The following is a 23,400-nucleotide window of genomic DNA, read 5'->3' as shown; positions in this document are numbered from 1 at the left end:
GGGAGGCTGCCGGCAAAGCCGCGCAGCTCCCCCACTCGCTAGGGCGCCCCTGAGAGGCCGGCGCCCTGGCGCAACGAACCACTAACACCAATGGGAAAGACGGCTCTGATCCCATGACCAACCAAGTAGGGGGCATACTCAGAAATCAGATGTTATGGAGTAAAACTTCCATAATCCCTGGCTACTGATTATGTTGGCTGTGGCTGATGGGAACTGGAGTCTGTTTGGAGGTGGGGAGTGTCAGGATTTAGTTCCATTCCACCTTAAAAGGGTACAGGCATGACGTTTGTGTATCACATGCACATGCTACATGCAACAGAAGTTCCCCGCGAGAGCTGGAAGTAAACAGGCATGTGATACACAAACGTCATGCCTGTACCCTTTTAAGGTGGAATGGAACTATATCCTAACAGGGAGAACCTCAAACAAAATGCAACTCCGGAAACTGTTGAGATCAGTAATGCACCCGAGGTTTGTGTTTTGTTGTTGTAATTTTAACAGTCTCGCTCAGCCAGGGGTGCTGCTAGATATTTAAAAAGATTCAGGGTACAGACCCATTATGAAAATGAGCACATGCTAATTTATATGTATCAATGCAAGATCAGGTCTCTCTGAGCACATTCAGGTGGCTGGTGGCTGGGGTCTCACCAGCGCTGAGCTTTGCAGCAAGGCTGGGAGTCCCTTTATGTGAAATAAACATGAATACAAATAAGGGCAGGGAAGGATAGGAGATATAGGGCCCAGCATAAAAGAGGCAGGGCTCAAGGGTCCTAGACTACTCCTCAAGAACACTCCTGCAAACAATCCCCAGTGTCTTTTGATACATGCAGGCTTGTGCAATTGTGCCGGACGTGACAAGTGCAGACTTCAGCTTTTCCAATGTGGTTGGACTACGACATCCATCATTCCTGGCTACTGGCCATGCTAATTGGGGCTGATGGGAGTTGTAGTCCAATAACATTTGGAGGGCACCACACTGGCTGTTTTAAGACTATTTCCCACTAGCATTCCCCCCCCCCTTCTTCTTTTTTAAGCTGGAAAGGAGGAACACATCTCCTGCATGTGAACACTCAAGTGCAAGGCTCATGAACCCATGATGGAGGAACCGTCTTACCATGATGCCAAACTTCCGGGTGACCGTGGAAGTAAGATCCTATCCCATGCCCAACGAAGTAGGGGCACACTCGTAAATCATTCTGACGGGCTATATGGCTTTAAAGGAGAGCAAAAGTGAAAGCATTTAATAGGAAAGAAAAAGACACTCCAGATTTCAAAGAATGAATCAAACATTAAATCTCTTCAGATATGTATTCACGCTTGTTTCAATTAACCCATTAGGGACTTCCCCCGGTTCAGGAAATTTCAGTGCTGCAAGTTCGCTGCGGGTTAAACGACGTCTTTGAGCAATGTAACCATTCTGTCACATTTCCAATGTGCTTACCTACGGAATAGCAAACACTGTCTTTAAAAAGATTGTGGCCTCCCATAAAAAGATCTCTGTCCCAGGAAGACACAATAAGGTGGGTAACTTTAGCAGTGAGTTTTGGGGCTTCGGAAGACAAGAAAGGAATCTTCTTTCACAGGGTACTAAAAAACCAAACAACCCTTTAAAAGCAAAGTAATGTTTATCATGGGACTGGACATAGGGTAACTAAGCAGGCAACGCTTTTTAAAGTTCTACCAATCATCGCATCGGTGTGAGCATTAGTGCCAAGCTGAAAGACAAACCCCAAATCATTTCTTCTACAAATCCAGGCACAAATCGGGAGGAGGCACAAATGCTATTTTGATAGCCCCCGATGTGATGCTCCCTTGTACCGCGTCGGCTCATTGGTTCCATCGAGCTCAGTAGCATCAGTTCCAACCAGCAGCCAGCTCTTCAGGGTCCGCTGAGATCCTTTTAATTGGAGACTTAATGTGTGCACTTCAGCACACAAAGGAGCCTGCCTTAAAATGAAGCCATTGCCCCTCCCCAAGCAAGCTCTTTCGACTCTGAGAGTACATCTGATATTAATAAAAACCAAATTGTTACTCTCCCTGAAGGCCGTCATCACAGCAAATAGGCATGGTTGAGCACCTCTCTCCTCAGGTGCCATTTTAATGCATTTGGACAGAACAATGCAGCCACCACAATTGCCGAGTGGACAAAATCTTTAGGTTGCATTCCCAAGTACTTTTAAACTGCCAAGTTTACAGTGGAGTTGACACCGGTAAATTAATATATATATTTTAATAGAAAAGGTCAATATTTTCCCAGAGTAGAACACAAATTTGCACAGGCTGGCAATTTGCTAACGAGCTTCAGTTTCCACAGCATTAAGATACAAGCTAAAGGGATCCCTGACCATTAGGTCCAGTCGTGACCGACTCTGGGGTTGCGGCGCTCATCTCGCTTCATTGACCGAGGGAGCCGGTGTACAGCTTCCGGGTCATGTGGCCAGCATGACTAAGCCACTTCTGGCGAACCAGAGCAGCGCATGGAAACGCCGGTTACCTTCCTGCCGGAGCGGTACCCATTTATCTACTTGCACTTTGATGTGCTTTTGAACTGCTAGGTTGGCAGGAGCAGGGACCGAGCAACGGGGATTCGAACCGTCGACCTTCTGATCAGCAAGCCCTAGGCTCTGTGGTTTACAACCCACAAAAAAACCCGGTTCAGTGAGGGTGGTTTGAGGGATCTTTTATACCGGGTACCTGGGTGAACTTGTATCGTCCATTATAACAGGCTGGGAGTAAAAGGAGTAACTACTGGCAAATGCCGTTAGTTCAAGAGAAGCATCTGAACTAAGCATGGCTCTTGGAAGTGAAACATACTGCGTCAAAGGGTATTTAATCTGGCTATAGAACATAGATGAAATGTTGCAGTACATTCTCACCTTGTGACAGGAGTACAGTGGTGCCCCGCAAGACGAACGCCTCGCAAGACGAAAAACCCGCTAGACGAAAGGGTTTTCTGTTTTTCGATGCGCTTCGCAAGACAAAAGCCCATAGGGAAATCTCCAGGACAGCGGGGAAGCGCAGCGCGTCTTCCCGACTGTCCTCGGACCTCCTCCGAAGGCTGGCGGTGGGGCGGAGAGACCTTCTCCCCGTGCCAGCCTTCGGATGGCTGTCCTGAAGACTTGCGGTGGGAGGAGGGTTTTCCTTCCCACCGCCAACATTCAGAATGCTGTTCTGAATGTTGGCGGTGGGGAGGAAAAACCCTCCTCCCACCGCAAGCCCCGGGAACAGAGGAGAAGCGCTGCGCGCCTTCCCCTCTGTTCCCGTACCTGTCCTGAAGGCTTGCGGTGGGGAGAAAAGCCCTTCTCCGCACCGCCAGCCTGGCAAGCGGTCTCCATAGGAACGCATTAATTGATTTTCAATGCATTCCTATGGGAAACCGTGCTTCGCAAGACGAAAAACTCGCAAGAAGAAAAAACTTGCGGAACGAATTAATTTCGTCTTGCGAGGCACCACTGTACTTCATTTCAGAGTTCAAGCCAAACCAATCGACTCCTTGCTCTATTATATTGTGTTTTTAAGGAAAGGGGTAGAGGACTATTTTGCTATTTTTTTAAAAAAAAGGATTTTTAAATAGTTCTGCAAAACTCAAGGTTCTCCAGAGTTCGCTGCTGTCCTCATTTCAGTGTTTGGGCTGCAGCACTGGCGGAGAAAGAGGAGTGCGGGGGGAGCGCACCTCCCCCGGCAGCGCAATCCCAGTAGGGTGCCATCGCAGCTGCCCCCCTGCCTGTGCCTTGCCCCTGCAGGCAACGTGCCCCACCCCAGGAGGCGCCCCCCGCCCCTAGGACACGTAGCAGCCCTGCCCCCGCCTGCTCTCCGCCCCCCAGTGCCGGAGCATGAAGCTCCACCACTGGGCTGCAGTGCCTAATCAGTGTGAAATATATTTTCACATTTCCCTATTTTTATACATGGCAGATGGCCGACATGTTTTGCGGAACAGAAACGGAGGTCTTCAATCAGAAGACTCTTTGGGCACTTTTCCTGGAATTTAAGAATACCACCATCACCACTTAAACGGGAACTGCATGGAATGAAAGTGGATTGGATGAAAGTCTAGGTTCCCACTTACTCCAATTCCCGCTCCACAAAAGCCTCACTTAAGAGATCCATAGAGACAAGAAATGGCAGTTGTAGTTTCCTACAACACAGACATGGGTGGTGCTGTGGTCTAAACCCCTGAGCCTCTTGGGCTTGCCGATCGGAAGGTTCTGCACGACGGCCTGAGCTCCCGTTGCTCTGTCCCAACTTCTGCCAACCTAGCAGTTCGAAAGCGCACCAGTGCAAGTAGATAAATAGGTAGCACTGTGGCAGGAAGGTAAACGGTGTTTCCGTGCGCTCTGGTTTCTGTTATGGTGTTCCATTGCGCCAGCAGCAGTTTAGTCATGCTGGCCACGTGACCTGGAAATCTGTCTGTGGACAAACACCGGCTCCCTCAGCCTGAAAGCGAGATGAGTGCCACACCCCATAGTCGCTTTTGATTGGACATAACCATCCAGGGGTCCTTTATCTTTACCTTTTACTCTTGAAATGAGCACAGTAGTATGTCAGCGTGTATATGGAAGGCATGAGAGACTGCATTCATAAACTCTGCCACGGATATACTTTTGATGTGGAAATGTTGCAATTACCTCTTTTAACAGAGCCACCATCCTGTGTTATTTGCAGTGGGCATGTGATAACACACACACACACACACACACACACACACACACACACACGGTACCTCAGTTTTCGAACGTAATTCGTTCTGGAAGACCGTTGGAGTTCTGAAACGTTCGAAAACCAAGGTGCAAAGGGCAGTCTGCAAATTTAATTGAGAAAATTGAGAAATGCTAAGCGGAAGCCGTTCAACTTCCGAGGCGTGTTCAGAATGGAAGCCCTTAGGTCTGGGTTTTCGGTGTTCGAGTTCCAAAATGTTCGTCAATGGAGACGTTCGAAAACCGAGGTAACATTGTATATATTCATTAACACTTTTCACAGTACAATAAAAGACAAGCTAGTTACACACACACACACAAATAAGAGAATAAAAGAACAAAGAAAAGATAGAAGAGATAGAAAAATGCAGGATCCTCTCTCACAAACATATCTTAACTTTTGACCCATCCAGAAAAGGGGGGTATCCTTCTTGCTCTCACCTGGGGGTGCCCCTCTCTTATCCCAGCCTCTCACCCTTTGAGATTTCCCCTTCCCTGTCTTTCACACAGGGGCTTTGATTTCCACACAGTTTATGAGCTTAGCAGAAGCCCAAGGGTCGAGGCATTTAAAGAAGCTACATTTATTTTATTTTGAAAAAAGTTGACTATACTTGCCAGTTTGATTTCAAATAAATCGCCCTATCTGCCCGTGAAGGTGAGGACTTGATTCCTTCCTCTGGGTCTATTTACATGGAGCTTTTGTTGCATCTGCCCACACATTTGCCCCATTGCTCAAGAATGTGCTGCCACTACAATAGCGCTGCCATTACAGTGAATGGCACCCCAGAGCTGGAAAGTGGGAGAGTGAAGAACTAGGTCAATAACTTTTAATGTTGCTCACAGATAACACCTTGAATGGATTTTTTTTTTTGAACAGGCCCTATAGATTAGCTACTGCTTGCCTACCACACCAACAAAAAAAATCTTTAGCTATTACAGTATTTTGTTTGATTCTGGAGCACAGCAGAGTATAGATCTCAAATGTATGATAGCTCAAATGTCTTTATGGATCTCCTAAATACTCACAGGGAGTTAAGTAATGACACAAAGAAGCAGGAACATGGAAGTTAAAAGATTTTTCTTTTCTTTCCCCCCCCCCCAAAAAAAATCTCACTAGGATTTGAGAGGTGTTTTTTTAAAAACGCAATTGTTTCACTAGAGTCACCGAAAAGAGCAGTAGAAATGAGAAGCTAGGAAGTTAACAGTTTTCTCACTTAACACATAAAAATGAACAGAAAAAAAGAGATAAGAACAAGCGATTCATTATTCCCCCATGAAGCACTAAGCCTTTGTATATCTCTCTGCTTTTCTCCAAGTGTGTGCTTGCTGGTGCCAAAATAATTTAATCAATTTTCTATTTGGGTTTGCCTGACTTTTTCTTCCTGCTTATCTTGACACACTAATGGAGACTGTCTTTTTCATGCTTTACTCTAAAGCAGCAACAGAAGTTTCCCCCCACCCCACCCCTTCCCAGTAAATTTTAAAAAGGAAATTGAAAAAGAAGTGAAAGAGAAGAAAATACTTAAAATAAAGGAATGGGTGGAGAAAATGAGAAGCAAAGAACAAATAAGAGGAACTCTATCGGGAAGTAAAATAACTTTGTTTAACTGTATACAACTGGAGCAATGGACAAAGAAGAAAATATAGTAATAAAAGGGGAAACCAGTGAAATTGATAAAATATTAGTAGAAATGGATCAATTAAAAGAGGTGTGGGGAAAAAGACAACAGGGCAGGTAAATAGTCAAAGCTGAGGGAAAATGTAAGAGAAATGAACGTACAAAATGTTGTCTATAAGGATAAAAGAAAATTACTGTAAGTTAGTATGGATATGGGATTTAACACCAGTAAGATTAAATCAAATAAACAAGGAATATTCGGTGCTATGTCGGAGGGGACTTATGTTCACATGTGGTGGGGGTGTAAATATGTACAATTTTTTTTTGGCAAAGGGTGTTTAAGGAGATAACAGAAATCACTGGGTCAAAGCTGGCCAAAAGTACAGAGGTAGCATTGTTATCGATTTACAACGGGGGTGGAAGGTTCGCAGGCTATGGAGGACTTGCTGACAAATTTATTGACAGCTGCACGAGTTATGATAGCTAGGAAGTGGAAGGGGCAAGATGAATATAGAATGGAAGAATTGTATAAAGAGGTGTGGGATATAGCTATTAATGATAAATTGACATGTGCTATTAAGGCAAGACGGGGAATATGCAGGAGAAATTATTTTGAGGAGATATGGAAGGTATTTGTAGAATTTGTACCATTTAAACGGAAAGGGGTCAAACCATCACAAGAGGTGTTGAAATTTTGGGAGGTTGGATAGTTATAATGGAATGGTCTCAGGGGTGGGGTGCACATTTTTATTACTTTGTTAAAATAAAATTTTAAACGTAATTTTTAAAAAATTCCCGAACATTGTATTTTCATTCAAAATATAGTCTGTTGTCTGAAATATACACTATTTAAATCAATCAAAGCAAAACAGCTGGCTAAAGCATGGGCTTCTAATCATCACTAGTCAGTAGATGATAATCTAAGGATGTAAATGTGTAATCCATTCATTTCGGCAGAGTTTCTAATGCATGTCTGAAATGCCCATTCAGAACAGTAGAACTTTGATATTATTGGATGTAATATTGTGAAAGGTGACAACAATACAGTATATTGCACATCCATACTGCATTGTGTTTCTGCCAGTGAAGCCTCTGATACTGATTGGCTGAGCCGGTGTGACAGCATGGAATATTGTTTACAAACCTTCTACATGCTGGGAGAGCAAAGCTGTCCATGTTTGCAGTTCTGCTTCTATGAGGGAAGGGATGGTTGCTAGTTTGGCTGGGATTAAACCGCACACTGGCCCCAGGGAGAGGAGACGTTTTGTGTGCCAGGGTGAGAAGCGGGAAGAAATCTCAGGAAGTAGGGAAGCTGGGAGCTCGGAGACAAGCTGGCTGAGTAGGCATGTGCAAAGTAGGCAATGAACAAGAAGCTGAGCAAAGAGACGGAGACAACAGCATGAAAGGCAGAGGGGAAAGGATACTGTGGGGTGGAGATCTGAAAAAGTCTCACAACATTTTAAGATCAGAGCAGGCTTCCAATGGGAGAAGAGGGGAGGGGGACAGAAATGTTAGAGGGGCCCTGGAGAAAGAGACACAAAATACAGTGGTGTTTCAGGTTACAGACTCTGCTAACCCAGAAATAGTACCTCAGGTTAAGAACTTTGCTTCAGGATGAGAACAGAAATCGCGCAGCGGTGGCGCAGCAGCAGCAGGAGGCCCCATTAGCTAAAGTGATACCTCAGGTTAAGAACAGTTTCAGGTTAAGAACAGACCTCCAGAATGAATTCAGTTCTTAACCTGAGGTACCACTGTAGTCAGGAAAGCGTGGAGTGAAAGAAACAATGGGAAATGGAGATATGAAGAAAGGAAAGTCAAAGGGAAAGCAAAATCAGCCACACCCTCATACTGAGTGCATGGGTAGAAGACAAGGGGAAAGGGAGCTGTGGAAAGCAGATGTCTGGGAGCAAATGAAGCATGGGGTTTCTAGATCAAAAATGTAGACTAAGGCTGCACTAATTTTGGGGGGGTGTTGGATTTTCGGAGCAGAAAAGCAGCTCTGGAGGACACATGCTCTTCAAACGTTGGACTTTTTTTGTTGCTGCTGCTCGGGTTTACTTTTCTACACTGCCCCTCTCAACAATTGTTTCAGCATCTTTAATAAATAAAATCAATTTGTCTCGACAGGAAGCATTACTCTCACTCTGTTCAGACAAATATGTCACAAATATGCAAACGCCTCTGCCTCTTGGCAGATTCCCTTACAGCTACCAAATATAGAGGAGTTTTCATGGGGGGTGGAAGGCTGCAAATACTTCAGACATCATCCTTTATCCTGTATCCTTTAAGAGTTAGGTAGAAACCAGATTTCTGCAGGTTGTGGTTTTCCAATCACTACATATTGTGGCCTAACAAATCTGCCCCCCCCAAAAAAAACCCAAAGTCAACATACACTGGAGGTAAAACCACACAAATATCCCTATTGGCTGCAAGACAGAAGTCTGGTTTTATTTCATTGCAAAGATGCTCTATGCCTTGTTACTGCCTGAAGGTCTGTGATGTAACAGAATGCTGATATGTTTTGACTTAGTATTTGTATTCTGCTTTTCTGAACAACACTGAGCTCAAAGTGGCTCACAATAACACAAAACAATGAGCAGACATAATTGTACCACATGCCAATAATGCTTCTTACTGACTGCTAACAAGCTAAGCTGCTAGCATGAAGAACTTACAGGTGGGGCTGTATTCTGTTGTTGGAAACTGATATAGGCTGGATCTACACAGATTTTTAAAACGCTATGAAAATGCTTTTTTAAAAAACGTTGTAAAATTTATATGGAATTTGCCGTTAGCTCATCAGCGCCTGTGTGTCCTGTACACAAGGAGCTACAACTATTGTATTGGTGAGAAGCTATTAGACATAAGAGTATGAGAATAATGTGGGATGTCTGTGTACAAATGGCAGAATGGGGGGGGGGGTTGTGATTAGGGCAGGTGAATAGGCAATGGGGGAAGAGTAGGTACAAGAAACATACACCCACCACATTTTTTATTTCCTGCTGTGATTTCACGGACGTTTGGCGAATATTCTAGTAGCTTTCAGTGTTGGTTTCTGCAGGAAGATTTCTTTGACGTGTCTTTCGCCACGGGGCACACAGGATGTGAGCCACAAAACAGCTGAGCTCAGTGCCAAATGGCTCTAAGCCAGGGTTGGCCAAAGTGGTGCCCACGGGTGCATATGCCCCCAAAGAAGCCTTCCCTGGTGCCCACAGTGTTCCCTCCCATCCTTTGATGAGATTAGACTTGAAATAAAGTATTCAAGGGCCATTTAGATTTGTCTCTTTAACCAGGCCTTGGGCTGATTGACATCCGACGCCCTTTTAAAGGGGGGGGATTACTGGTTTGTTTCTGTTCTTATTTTTATTATGTATTTTGTGTTTTTCTTATTGGAATTTTATCTTGTGAACCGCCCTTAGATCTACAGGTATAGGGCGGTATACTACTAGTAGTAATAATAATAATTTTGCAACCAACAAAATAAGTTGCAGTGTGTGCATGGTTGTGGGCTATGTAGGATATCCATGGCAGTTTAAGGGGAGCGGGTGGCGCTGTGGTCTAAACCCCTGAGCCTCTTGGGCTTGCCGATCAGGTCGGCGGTTCGAATCCCCGCAACAGAGTGAGCTCCTGTTGCTCTGTGCCAATTCCTGCCAACCTAGCAGTTTGAAAGCATGCCAGTGCAAGTAGATAAATAGGTACAGGTGCAGCGGGTAGATAAACGGCGTTTCCGTGTGCGCTGGCACATCTCACAGTCCTCTGTGCACCAGTAGCAGTTTAGTCATGCTAGCCACATGACTCGGAAAGCTGTCTGTACACGAACACAGGCTCCCTCAGCCTGAATCGAGATGAAAGCCGCATCCCATAGTTGCCTTTGACTGGACCTAGCCGTCCAGGGGTCATTTACCTTTACCATGGCAGTTTCTCTGATTTGCAAATATGCCATGGGCTGAAAAGGGATGATGACCCCTCCATTAACCCATCTTAAAGGGGTCGTGGAATGCATTAAAACCAAGAGTTTCTTTTTCATTGTGAGACCTACCAACTGAAACTTTTGGGTGCTTTACGGTTCTAAAAATCATCCTCTCAACGAGTGGGTTGTTCATATTCCTATTCACAGCTCCCCAGAGATGAATTCAGGTTCTCTAAAGCCCAAGAGTAACAGCACACAGTTCTGACGGACCACAGAACCACCGCTAAGAGCTTGACTACTTTACAAGCCGGTTGTGAGTCGGCAGTGAGCAGAAGTTAATGTCTAAATAGTCAAACCACCGGTGTAGTACACTTCTGAGGTGCAGATCCCATGCAGCATCTATGCTGACAATAGAGAGATGGGCATCTGCCTAAGTGAGGTCTCATGCTGTGCAACTGTGCTGCAAATTACACCTGACTGAAGAGGGACACATTTTCCCTCCTTGGCTTACCTTAGAAAACAATCCTTGTCTGCTCTCCCCTGTTGGAAAGATGAGATCTGACTCATCTTTTTCTTCTATTGTAGTTTGCAGTTGGGTTCCAAATGTTTGTACAAGCTTATCCCAGACCAATTCTTTGGGTGTTACTTGCATTCACACAAAACCTCCCCATCTTTTTTATTTTATTTTGGGACAAGAGTGAGTTCATCTGAAGAACTTTAACTGCACTGGGCTCAGGCAGACCAAGACACATAGGTCACTGCTAGTCTGTCATTTAACGGACAGAACAGCAGTAATGAAAGCTTAAGGGAAATGTAATCTGAATAGAGAAATCTGGTGTGTGTACAACCTCTGCGCAGAAACTGCAATGTTAAACCATCCCCATACTCTGTATGCCCAAAGATTCTGGGTTTATGTTAGCTTATTTTTAATGTGCAATTAAGACAGCACCCTTGCTGTCTTAAAAAGGAGGGCATGCCACCAAAACCAAAGGGTGAGGTGGGGGAAAGGTCTGTAGAAAAAACTGTCACCCACTGATCTTACCTTATATATATTAAAGGCTGTTAGTCACCCTGGACCTTGAGCATATTACAGACATAGTCTAATCCTATTGTGCCTGTACTAAAAACAGAAAATTCCCACCGGCCTCTATAGAGCCATGACCCTTCTTTATTCTCTGACGTGGAGTCTGAATGAATTTCATCCTGCAGACTGGAAAGATGCCCAAGGACCTGGGTGGCATAATAATATATTATTTATACCCCGCCCATATGGCTGGGCTTCCCCAGCCACTCTGGGCAGCTTCCAACCAAATATTAAAATACAGTGATACATCAAACATTAAAAGCTTCCCTAAACAGGGTTGCCTTCAGATGTCTTCTAAAAGTTTGGCAGTTGTTGTTCTCTTTGACATCTGGTGGGAGGGCATTCCACAGGGCGAGCGCCACTACCGAGAAGGCCCTCTGCCTGGTTCCCTGTAATTTGGCTTCTCACAATGAGGGAACCGCCAGAAGGCCCTCGGCGCTGGACCTCAGTGTCTGGGCAGAACAATGGGGGTGGAAATGCTCCTTCAGATATACAGGACCGAGGCATGAGCAGGCCCCTCTCATTTACTGTAATGCCCCGGTGTGTTGCCTGTGTGCAAGTGTATGTGTGGTGTGGGGAGAAAACAAGGCCTATTGAGCCTATGGGAGTCCACTTGCAGGCACTGTGTCCATGTTGGCACTGGACCCTTCCCCATCTATGGTATCCAATCAAGTTGTCCTATTAGTCAGGACTTCCTCTTCTTTCTGCCCTTGTGGTGTGTGACCCAAATCTGCTTTCGAGTATTGGGTGGTGGTGGTGGTAACACAGAACAGATGTGTGCAGGTGGGGGAATATGGGAAGAGAGGAGAAGAGAGACCCCTGGCATAGGCAGATGTTCTTGTACTAAGGAGACAACTTAGTACAATTCCATGGGTGGAATTCACCATAGTGCTAAGTGGGGTATCAAGTGTAGGGAACAAGGTCTGGTCATGCAATAAGACTCCCCATCCACCCACTACGCTTCTTCTTGGTTCCCCCCCTCAAACTCCCAGAACATATTTAGGGGTTTTGGGGGACTTGGGGGAGAGGAGAAGGGGCAAGATCCTTTGCACGAGTGGACCTCGTTCTGCACACACAGCAATGTGGCTGAATCCCAACCTTTCTAAACACACCATAATCGATCTTCAAACCACCCTGGCTACTGTGTTCGTAAATTGCCTACTATCAATTTCATGGCAGAAAATTCATTATTGTGCCTCTTTTGATAACTATGGTCAGATAGAAAAGTTGCCTTAATTAAGCAGAATCAGGGTCAGCAGCTCTTTGTCTACTGTAACCACACAAGACAAATAATGATGAGCCCAAATTGAAGGTAAAAAGATTTAAACCGGACATTAATAAAGAACCTTATGTCCAGAAGAGTAGTGGTTGCAGCATCAGAGGTTGGCTTAAGGATGTGGGGGCATCTCCATCCACAGATATCTTAAAGCCAAGGTTAAATAGTTGTCCCAGGAGAGCTGTGTGAGCAAAGTCCTTGAGTTTTTTCCTGCTTCATATCATACTGGAGTTCTGGGCACGATGCTATTTGAGCTAAGATGCTTTGATATGAGATTGTAACTTCTGATAAGGAGTTGTACTTGGTTAGCTCGGCGGGATGTAGACCTGCTGATGGACCAGTCTGTAAGAGCACTTTCTTGCCTAAGGACTTCTTTGGACTCTTTGGTCTTTTTAGGAAAGACCACATTCCATGTTCCATACCTAATAAAGAAATTAGACCTTGCAGTGCGCCCAATGCACTCCATGTCATAGCGTATCTTTCTTACAGAGGTGCCTGCCAAGCCACTTTACCACCAATTTAAAAAATGATGGTGCAGTAAATTTCTAGATAGCTTTCTTTTCCCATTTTTTTAAACCTTCTTTTACTTTTATTTTGTGTTGTGTTATCACTTTGCATACTCCTATATCAAGGCAACCAATCATTTTTTAAACACAAATAAATTTAGGTGGTAGGCAGAGATGACTACACAAATCATCCAGCACACCTCCTTTTAGAAAGTAGGCAAATCAGCACAGTGAAATTCAACTGAACGTAACATTTATTTCAAAGGCCAGTGTCTGTCTAAGCTAATCAACAGCACAAACTAGGTTTCTTCTGCATTTTCCTCCATTCATGACTTTGCACTTCAATAATTTTTTTGCACACAGTTCTGCCGATGGCTCTGGCATTATGGTGCTTCGTAAAGATACAATGGCACTTTGCAAGTCTAGTTCTGCAAGATGCTTAGCTTTTTCCAATTTTGCAGATGTTGGAATAGATGCTAAAAGCCATTTCTTTACCCAAAGCCAACCAGTAAAACCGTGGATGAACTGAAAAGCTGAACCCAAATTTCCTAGGACAAAACCCAACTATTTTTAATGTACATTAGGCCCCAAGGCCCTTTTGTCAGTTAGTGGACATGCGAAAGCCAGCATTTAAAGATAATAATAATAATAATAATAATAATAATAATAATAATAATAATAATACATCGGGGAGAGGCAGAGCTATAGAGCTACAAGTGTGGGAAAAAGGCCTCTCACAGCACACTTTGAAATCCAGTGCTACACATCGCACACTGCTCTGTGTTCTAGGGGCATAAGTGACAACTAGGGATGGGAGACAGTTTGCTTCTGCTGCCTTTTAGTGCAATCCTGTTTAATTCACGCTTTCTGAAAAAATATACGAACAATACATGAACACATGAATTTTAGGATGTGGTTCTCCAAACAAAGAAAAATGTGTGTATTAGGAGGAATATGGATTGAAATACTAACACGTTTGTGTGAGGACTCCCTTCCTTCCTTCCTTCCTTCCTTCCTTCCTTCCTTCCTTCCTTCCTTCCTTCCTTTCTGAATTCACAATCTGTTGCAAAAATCGTACCAAATCCATACCAAAAGATGGGGAAAATGAGAAACAGAGAGAAAACAAAACTAGCAGATTCACCTATCCGCAGTGACGACTAGAGAGGAGATGTTGAAAGATAAAAGGCCAACCATCTCCCCTTTCTCCACTTGGGATCCAGTAAAAAGAACAGCGACAGCAAGTGTCATTGACGTGCCACAGGAAGAGGAAGCACGAGAGCTTTCTCCAAAATGTTTCTCCTGGGATGGCATCAGGAAAATTGGTTTGGGGCTTGAAAGTCAAATGACAAAAAGCCATGCCCCAGAAAGCTTTTTCTCCCTGCAAAATTTTGTGTGACCCTAGCGAGCCACCGGAGTCTAGATGTTCAAGGTGTGAAGTGACAAAAGTGTTTTGAAGGAAAACTTTGGGAAGAGATGCTGAACTTGTAACCCCTCAACAATGAACCGGGTGAAAGAAATCTCGACTGAAGTAGGTAGCGACAAAGATTCACAATTACCTCCTTGCCTTCTTTTCTCAGCTGAAATAAAAAGTAGCAGCTAGGAGAAGATTAGTCAATAAAGCTGGGAGAGAAGGTGTTTATGGCCTGGAAGAACACAGAAAGATCTGGTGCTCTGATTCTGTTATGGACTCAAGTGTATTTCCAACTGAGAAAGCCTGAATATTGTGGGGCAGACTTGGGAGAATGGAAGAGGAACAGTTAGGAAATGGATTTGAACCACACAAGACCTTTCCTCTGAAGCAAGGAGTGCAAAAGGGCAATTCAAGTGTGCAAACTTGGACAACTGTTTCCTTCAACCACACCACCTCTAGATTTCCAGCACACTGTTTCTATACAAGCACCCCTTTAGCAAGATTGAACTGAATGTTACACTTGTAGGGGGAAAACTTCATCTAGAAGACTTCTTCCTAGAAGAGGGTTGCCATAGTTCAGAAAGTAAAAACCAGGACACCCGGAAAGTTGTTTTTTTACGAAAAATCAGAAAGTAGTTGAGCCTTTTTTAAAAAAAACAAAAAAGCCAAAAAACCTGCGCTTTTTCAATTAACTTGCCTAAGATCCAGGACAAAGCGTCACATTTCAGAAACACCCCCCAGACGTTATTTCTCCCTTTGAAATCCTGGTAATGTCCAAGAAAATCTGGCTGTATGGCCAACTCTATCCTAGAACATCAGCTTTACACACAGGAGAAGCTTTCATATATGTGACAGCCCCTGCCCCCGACACTTGATTCGGAAATGGTATAGTATGATGTCACTCTTTGCAGATTTTAAATACCCTTCCGCCTACGAAACTAATAGCTCTTACAGAGCACTACAGCAGAATGCATGTTACCTTCAAATCTATTTTCACTTAGTCTCAACCTAAAGCCTAGCCTAGCCTACGGAGATGGCTGCAATGTGAGCCAAGGCATTGTTGGCACAAGTGAGAAACAAGCTTGAAGCACATCTGAAGCACATGGAACTTGTATACTCCACGCTGCAAGCAGCTTATGAAGTTTATGCCAGCCCACGCAGTACGTTTTCTGCCCACGTGAAAAGTCTCAAGGTTGCTTGGGTACACGCTCAAACAGCACATGTTAACCATATCTATGACAGTGGAGTTAGCAAAAGTTCCTATATTTGTAGCTAAAAAATTTTTTTTGCCGGGTGTGTGTGTGGATTGCTGCTACGGTAACAAAGCTGACGACAGCCATGAACCACCAGTTCACATGGCATGTTTCTCCACGGAAGCATAGAACTAGGAAAGTTAAGAGCCCACCTTCGCACCCAAGTGAAAGGACTGCGCAAACTAGCTTTATGATGAAAAAACAGAACAAGTGTTCTGGCTACAGTTTACATGGCTGTACTAGGAATTCTGCACAGAAACCTGTCTCTCCTGGACGCAAGTCTAGTCCCTTGTTAAGCTCTGATGAGCCCTATCCTTTCGCCCTCCGACCTGGTCCAAGTTTGCAGAATTCCACCTTCTTTTACGTTTTGCGTAATTGCACATCTCTGCAGGTTTGCTAGATGTGTGCTACTAATCTTGTGTTGAGGGAATAACAGAGGCAAAAAATACATGTTTTTGTTTTTTGTTTTAAAAAGGGAACAGGGAGGAAAGGTGCTTATTTAGAAACGGCCAGGCTCACAACTGTCAAATGCAAAATTGCATAATTCTCAGAAGAGACATAACACAAGGTGAGGGGGTGTGTGGTGGGAATCAAGTGTGTGGCAGGGAACCAAACCATGGCTACAGAACCTGAGAGACAGGAAGCAACTGCTAACAAACGAATGCACAAAGACGTCAGTTTTATTTCTGATTCAGAAGCACTGAAAAGGGGCCGCCTCGCCAAATGCAACCCGTTTGCCCTGTTAATCAGCACTGATCGAGGTGGAAAGGGCATAATTTTGCCAACAGAGATGCAACCAGACTTTGGAACCTATATGTTGGATTATGGATTTTTTTTCAACAGTATCACAATGGTTTACCCGGTTGATTACATAATGCTCCTGGGAGAATTTAAACTATTTTCCTTTAGCAGCAGTTCTAGACTTAAGAGAATACACAAGTTCAGGGATTCCCTCTAATGACAATGAACGATGAAGTATAATTAGTAATATTTTTTGAAAGCCCACAATTTAGGGCTTTCTCCTTAAAGAAAGGTACATTTTTAGTTTCAAACTATCACAAATTACTATATTTTTCTTACAATAGAGCTGAACTTTTATTTAAGGTGCTCTGTTTCTGAAAGGCAGACATGATGGATTGAAATAAAAGATAATTTATTGCAATGCTTACTTTCAAATGCAGGGAGAAGCAGTGTAATTGTAATTTACAGTAGCTGTCAAAGAAAATCTATCACAGATGACATTAAAATGACTTATTTTGCCTGAGCCACTTATTGTTTAAATGTGCATAATCTGATAGAAACAGATTTCTTTTTTTAAAGTCTGCCTTTGTATTGTTCTAAGTTAATATCAAAACATATATTTATAAGTTAAAACATTTTAAAACCATTTATTGATACTCTTATCTGGGTAATTTTAACTACAAGTTTGAAATTGGCTTGATTTAACTACAACTATGTTTGCATTCATTTGTTTAGATCTAAGTAACGACTTCCAGGGAACATGCCTCGCTGCTTTAGAAACTAACTTACAGAGGCTTTTTAACAGAAAACTCGCAGAAGGTGTACATAAAGATCATTCAAATCCAGTCATTACACTTCATCTGAATTCTGGCGGTCAACTTAAATGGACGGAATAAAAGTAGGTTAGTAATTGCCTAGTCAAAGGAAACCAATCTGCTAAATAATTTTTGTAAATATATCCATTTCTCGGAATAGTAGATACGCTACAGTTCTTTGAGTTCTGGTCCCAGAATCGAATAACATTCTGGATTACAGAATCCATTCAAATGCATCCAATGTATTAACATAATGTGTTTTCTGTGGAATCTCAAAATACACGCTGTAAGCATACCAAGCACATTTGTGGAAAGAAGGACACACATTCAAATCTTGATAGGTCTCTCCTATAATGCCGGCAAGGAAGAAATCAATATATTTTCCCCACCAAACTCTCATCTTGTTTACAGTGACAAAGCCTACATATGCAACATTGCAATAGGCCAGAAAAAGCCTTGGTTGAGCAAAACCAGCATATTTAAAACAGACAATAGGTAGGAGCACAGATGATCGGGGGTCTGTTATTCTGGATGTGATTGTGACTGCGACCAATCCAAATTAATTTGCTTTTCAACTGAGTTTTGCATACGCATTTACATGCGGTGAAATACTGACCTCTGCATCAACACTGAGAGGAGGGGAAAGGCAAAAAAGAGGGGGGAGAGAGAGAGAGGCCAATGTCACTTTCAATTCTGCTCTTCTCTTTATCCTTTTAAAAAAAAAATACAGCTAGACTTAATGCGGTGAATCTAATGAAATGCATTACCCTGCGCGGAGATTTATCAGATTTTTCCAAGTGAATGCTGCTACTTTTGCTAGCACTGGCTGGAGTTCACCTGCGTGTTGGTGTGGCGTGTGGCTCTCTTTTTGTAAAGAGTTAAGTCGTACACAAAAAAAACGGGGAACAAAGGTCAGCACCCAGTCGCCACTTGAATGTGAGATTTTTCTTTTTATTCCCCTTGATGTATACTAGGCTCTGTGTTATTAGTCTTAATGATGGAAAATTGTAGTGTTGATACAAATCTTTTTTTCAAAGTAGTAGGCGGGAGCTCCATTTGTTAGTAAGTTTTTTTGTGACTAAAAGCCACGGACAGTACATTTATGTAGCGGTAAAAGGCCTAGATGCTCTTTCCATAGCAGAGCTAATTATTCCCACTGTGACCTTCCTGATCTACCCTATTCCTAGTACATCTCATCTGCACGCCTTTTCCTCTGTGTAGATGGTGTCAGAGAATATGAAAAACCCTATAATGAAACCATTTTCATGATGGAGAAAGGGTACTGGAGTTGCACTTGCTACAAAGAGGCTCAATTATATGAGTAATTGTGATAATTTTCTACATTCATAGCCTTCAATGGGGGGGGGGGAGAGGGGAAAAAAAGAACGAGAGCCACAAAGGAAAATTACTTTAACAAGAAAGTACAGAGAGTAAAAATGGAAGAAGAGACAAAAAAAATATAAAAAAATGGGGGTGGGGGGGAGGTGGAAGAGGGGGGAAAAATAAGCAGGGAGGGGAAAAAAGTTTAAAAAATAGATCTGGTAGGGAGGAATAGCAAGACAGGGGGAACAACAGAAATGCTCAAAAAGCCTATGTGCAGCTGTGTTGCACAATTAAATTGAATTTTTTTTCCCCTGCAGTTGATGAATGTGACTACTGCAAATGTTCCTCTGTAGTTAGCTATCATTTGTTGTTCCGTGACAGGAAAAGGATAATTACCTCTCAGAGAGAATCAAAGGCTGACATGCCCTTTAGACACAGCCATGAATGCAGCGCTCGAGAGAATGCTTGAATAAGAATCTCGTCTTCTGTGCCCCCTTCGACTCGAGAATAAATTTTGTTAAAATGCAAGAGCACCACCAGTAAATTTGTTGAACCCTAGGTGTTCAAAAATATGGAGCTGCATCCATCGACTCATCCCATTTGCAAAAATAAAACTACATTTTGAATTCACTTCTATTACATTCATGGACAGTAAGATAGTGAGATATGCATTAAATTTCTTTTCCCAGTAGGGGTCTGATTCAACATTTCCTATGAAAGAACAGATAGACACTATCCTTTTCCCCCAGGCTAGTTAGCCTATAATTTAAAACTGTCAAAAACACAATTTTATACAAAGTCTTCAATAAAAGCTTCTCGGATATAACCCAAAGTGGTTTTACTAAAGTTTGATTCAGACTCTGTTACAATATTTTTAAAGCTATAAATACATCAAACTGATATTTTCCTGCTCTCTTTTCTTATTTCTCTTAAAGTATTTGAAGATTCATACAGAGGGGGGGGGTGGGGGAGAAAGGGAAGACAGCATCTTTTCAGGGTTCTGAGCAATGCGTGTTTTTGTAGGCATCGAGACCCATGCAATTTCTTCCCGATAGCATTAACATATTAATTAAAGGGCATTAAGGTGCAACATTTATAAAAAAGAAAAAAATGTGTGCAAATAGTAAAAGGATCAAATAATATGTTTTAATAAAGCAGAACATGATGGACCATTGGTTTTATCATATTGTTCCAGGATCAAAGCCTCTCACAAGGGATGGACCTCCTAAAGGGAGCTCCCTTGCATTTTAATCTGTCTGCATTTTGTTATAAAAGGGGAAGGGGTTTGTAGCACTGAATAATTCTGACAACCTTTAGCAGTTCTTCGTGGCATGGATAAAAAGTCCTTGCTGGCATTATTTATCAGGCAACAGACACAACACTCCCCCCTCCATCTCCAATATGATTTTATTAAGGTAGTCAAAGCAGCTACCAATCATACCTGCAAAGGTAAGGAGCCAGCCAGTCTTAGAAATGTCTTTGGCTTTTCCTACAGGGCTATATCCACTGACCCTGTCTAGTGTAATTCACTTTTAAAAATCCTTTCTTACCCAGGGAACAACATTACAGCCTGGCAGTTCACATAGTGATATCAGACTGAAATGATGGTTCTGAATCATATAACATGTCATCAGCTTTGTACCAAACCACCAATAACCTTTGTCCCACTTGCCAGCCTTCCCTTTACTTGTCACTATAAGGCTTACCTGATTGTGTTTCCAATTACAGAGAAAGGAGCCCCAGGTCTGCAAGCTGCAATTGCTTCATCTCTACATTTCCTGGCAACCTCCACTAACTTTTGACCAGACTCATCCACGTTGCCTACTAGAATTGTTTCGGAAGTGTCACCATGGTAGCCATTGAAGTACACCTAAGCACATGCAGAAATGTAAAAGAGACATTTGTGTTTTGCAGCCAGGTGCCAGGACTTTCTTGGGTTTCTTTCACGATGTGTATCTGACGAAGTGTGCATGCACACGAAAGCTCATACCAAGAACTAACTTAGTTGGTCTTTAAGGTGCTACTGGAAAGAAATTTTTTTTTTTTGTTTTGATGCGTTTAAGGTGCAAGTAAAAAATAAAATAAGATAAAATAATTGAAATGCTGCAAGTGGAACAGAAAATTGGGTGGTGGAAGGGCGTTAGTTCTCGTCTGTTAGCTGTGATCATTCATGATAATGAGAAGGCCGTCACTGTCAAACATCAACCCGGGCGCAGGTTTTCTCCACAAACACGAGCTACGAAATTAAAGGCTGTGAATTTAAGGCTACGGTCCTGCACAGAATTAGGCTATTCAAATCACATTGGTCAACGGGATTTTAGCAGCTTTAACCGTGATGAGTAAACTAACGAGGAACATGGAAGCCAAGGCTGGAAAAACTAAAAACAATGTACCACAAATTATCCTCCTCATGAGAACGAAATGCAAAGGTCAGCCTGAGAAAGAACAATCCGTTGGATAAGCCAGAATTGGGATTTAGGCCTAAAGACCATCCTTCTGTGGACACACTTACTGAGAGGCTACTTATTGGAAATAAAATTAAATCTCATCTTGCACTGAACATCCTCTCCTCTTCATTCCTGCAACAGATTCGATCATGTAGGGCATGAGATGAGATAATGGCACAAAGGATGAGAACGTAAGGCCAACATAGGATTTTTGAGGTTTACAATGTATGTCATATCTATAGATTAGACAGCTCCATATCTGGAATTTAGGATTTACATAAATCCTATATTTATACAAACATCTATAGCTTCAGCAGCTGGGATATCTTTAGTTGCCACATTTGAAAACAGTTCTTATAACCGACTGTTACAGTGCTTTTTTATTTTATTTTTTCCATCTTATTGGGTTTTAAAAAAGAAAATAAGGCAAAAGACTGGCAATGGCGGACGTGTACACAGCATAAATAAAACGCTCTCTGGGTGCCTCCAAACTTTCTGTATTTTTCAGGAGAGATTTATGTGCTTTCTAGAACTTCAGGTTTGCACAATTAAAGTGGACTTATGAGCTGCTGCCCTAGTGCAACAAACCCGCTTTTTAAAAAATGGCTTTTTTTTGCAGTTTGGAATATGATGGGGAAATGCATTGAAAAGTGTGGGAATGAATGGATGTTTCAACAGAAAGTCATGTAAATACCCCACAAGCGAATCAGGATGAATGCTCTATAACTGTCCCAGTAACAAAGCAGAATGGATCTACTATATATTTTGGAAAGCTGCTATTTCTGTCTGTTTGCTCTGCCTCTTAAGGTATCGTAATCCAATTTTGTATGATGGTTCCCAAGTTCAAGGAGCAGATTTTCGTTTATGTTTGGGTACAACTGGATGCCATTTTGAATCAAGTTGGCGGCTGCCCCTTTAGAACGACACTGATTTTAAAACTGCACTGGTGGTTTTTGTTTGTTTGTTTGTTTCCTAGAATTTCTGAGCAATGCAGGGCACAGGGCTAATACTGCTCAATAAAGACCAGACATAGCCTAACCACTGTGTAACCTTTGTGGTAGCAGATCAGGATAAATGCTGATTAAACTGGTTATCTGGAGGTACATCGGAGAAACCAAAGTCTTAGCTTTGTCACTATATGGTATTACGCAGCTCAGATTTTATCAGCAGCTAACATTCATTAAATAGTTTCAAACTAGAGTACTTTATAGATTTCTCAGCTGACGACATCTCCAATTTTAGAATGGTAGAGTCTTAATATCTGCTGTTTAAGAACTATGCACAATAAGGTACACAAGAGACAATAATAAAATCTATGTAAGAAGCATTATTTTAATAAGCTAGCGCTTGCCAAAATGTTTCTTGTTAAGTTTAAAGGGAAACACCTGAGATTAATCCTGCACAAAGCCTGAAAGAGTCAATGTCTGTCTTCATGGAAATAGGCCCCATTGTACAACATAAAACTTTCCTCCAAGTAAACACACATCAGGGCATAACTAAAGAGAGGATGATGGTTTGATAGACATGTTACAAAGAAAATTTAGGTGAAATCCAGATTGCTTTTGGCACGTCATCTCCCACCCAATTGAATGTGATTTATAGCCTGAGGCTATGCATGTTCATTCTGAAAACAAAATCCCACCATATTAAATGATAGTTGTTTCCACTTATGCTTTTAGTCATGCTGTCCAATCCCATAACCTCCAACATTTCTCTGAGGAAAATAGGGACATCCTATTCAATCAATCAATCAATCAATCAATCAATCAATATTTTATTATTTATACCTCACCCATCTGACTGGGTTGCCCCAGCTACTCTGGGCAGCTTCCAAAAATATATAATAATAATAATAATAATAATAATAATAATAATAATAATAATAATAATAATAAAAAAAATAAAATAAAATAAAATAAAATTTTATTTATATCCCACCCTCCCCAGCCAAAGTCGGGCTCAGAGCGGCCAACAACAATAAAAGCAACACAGCATTCTAAAATCAATTCATTCTAAAATCAAATCAAAATCAAATTAATGGCAACCATGGGCTAGAGTTCTATGAGGATTACCAAAGGAGGGGGTCAGATGTGCCTTGGCCAAAGACCTTGTGGAACAGCTCTGTCTTGCAGGCCCTGCAGAAAGATGTCAAGTCCCGCAGGGCCCTAGTCTCTTGTGACAGAGCATTCCACCAGATCGGAGCCACAGCCAAAAAAGCCCTGGCTCTGGTTGAGGCCAGCCTAGCCTCCCTGTGGCCTGGGACCTCCAAGATGTTTTTGTTTGAAGACCGTAGGGTCCTCCGTGGGACATACCAGGAGAGGC

General features: G+C 42.5%; 1 protein-coding gene across 7 annotated transcripts in view; it reads right to left on the bottom strand.

Moving 5' to 3' along the window:
• METAP1D (methionyl aminopeptidase type 1D, mitochondrial) overlaps positions 1–23,400 on the bottom strand; it is a 100,418-nt gene that overhangs the window by 5,674 nt on the left and 71,344 nt on the right. For 5 of the 7 annotated variants that reach the window (XM_083572170.1, XM_083572171.1, XM_083572173.1 and 2 more), the window contains 2 exons: positions 20,338–20,501; positions 1,115–1,212 (listed from right to left, as the gene is read on the bottom strand). In XM_083572170.1, the coding sequence (XP_083428296.1) occupies positions 1,115–1,212; positions 20,338–20,501 (262 nt within the window). Of the gene's footprint in view, positions 1–1,114; positions 1,213–4,281; positions 4,799–17,410; positions 18,019–20,337; positions 20,502–23,400 lie in introns of those variants that run through there. The other 2 variants (XM_083572172.1, XM_083572174.1) reach the window with 2 other exon arrangements.

Source organism: Podarcis filfolensis, assembly GCF_964270895.1.
Source record: "Podarcis filfolensis genome assembly, chromosome: 1".
Classification (NCBI taxonomy): Eukaryota; Metazoa; Chordata; class Lepidosauria; order Squamata; family Lacertidae; genus Podarcis; species Podarcis filfolensis.
Note: the sequence above shows the minus strand (reverse complement) of the source record. Positions and strands in the feature narration are given on the sequence as shown.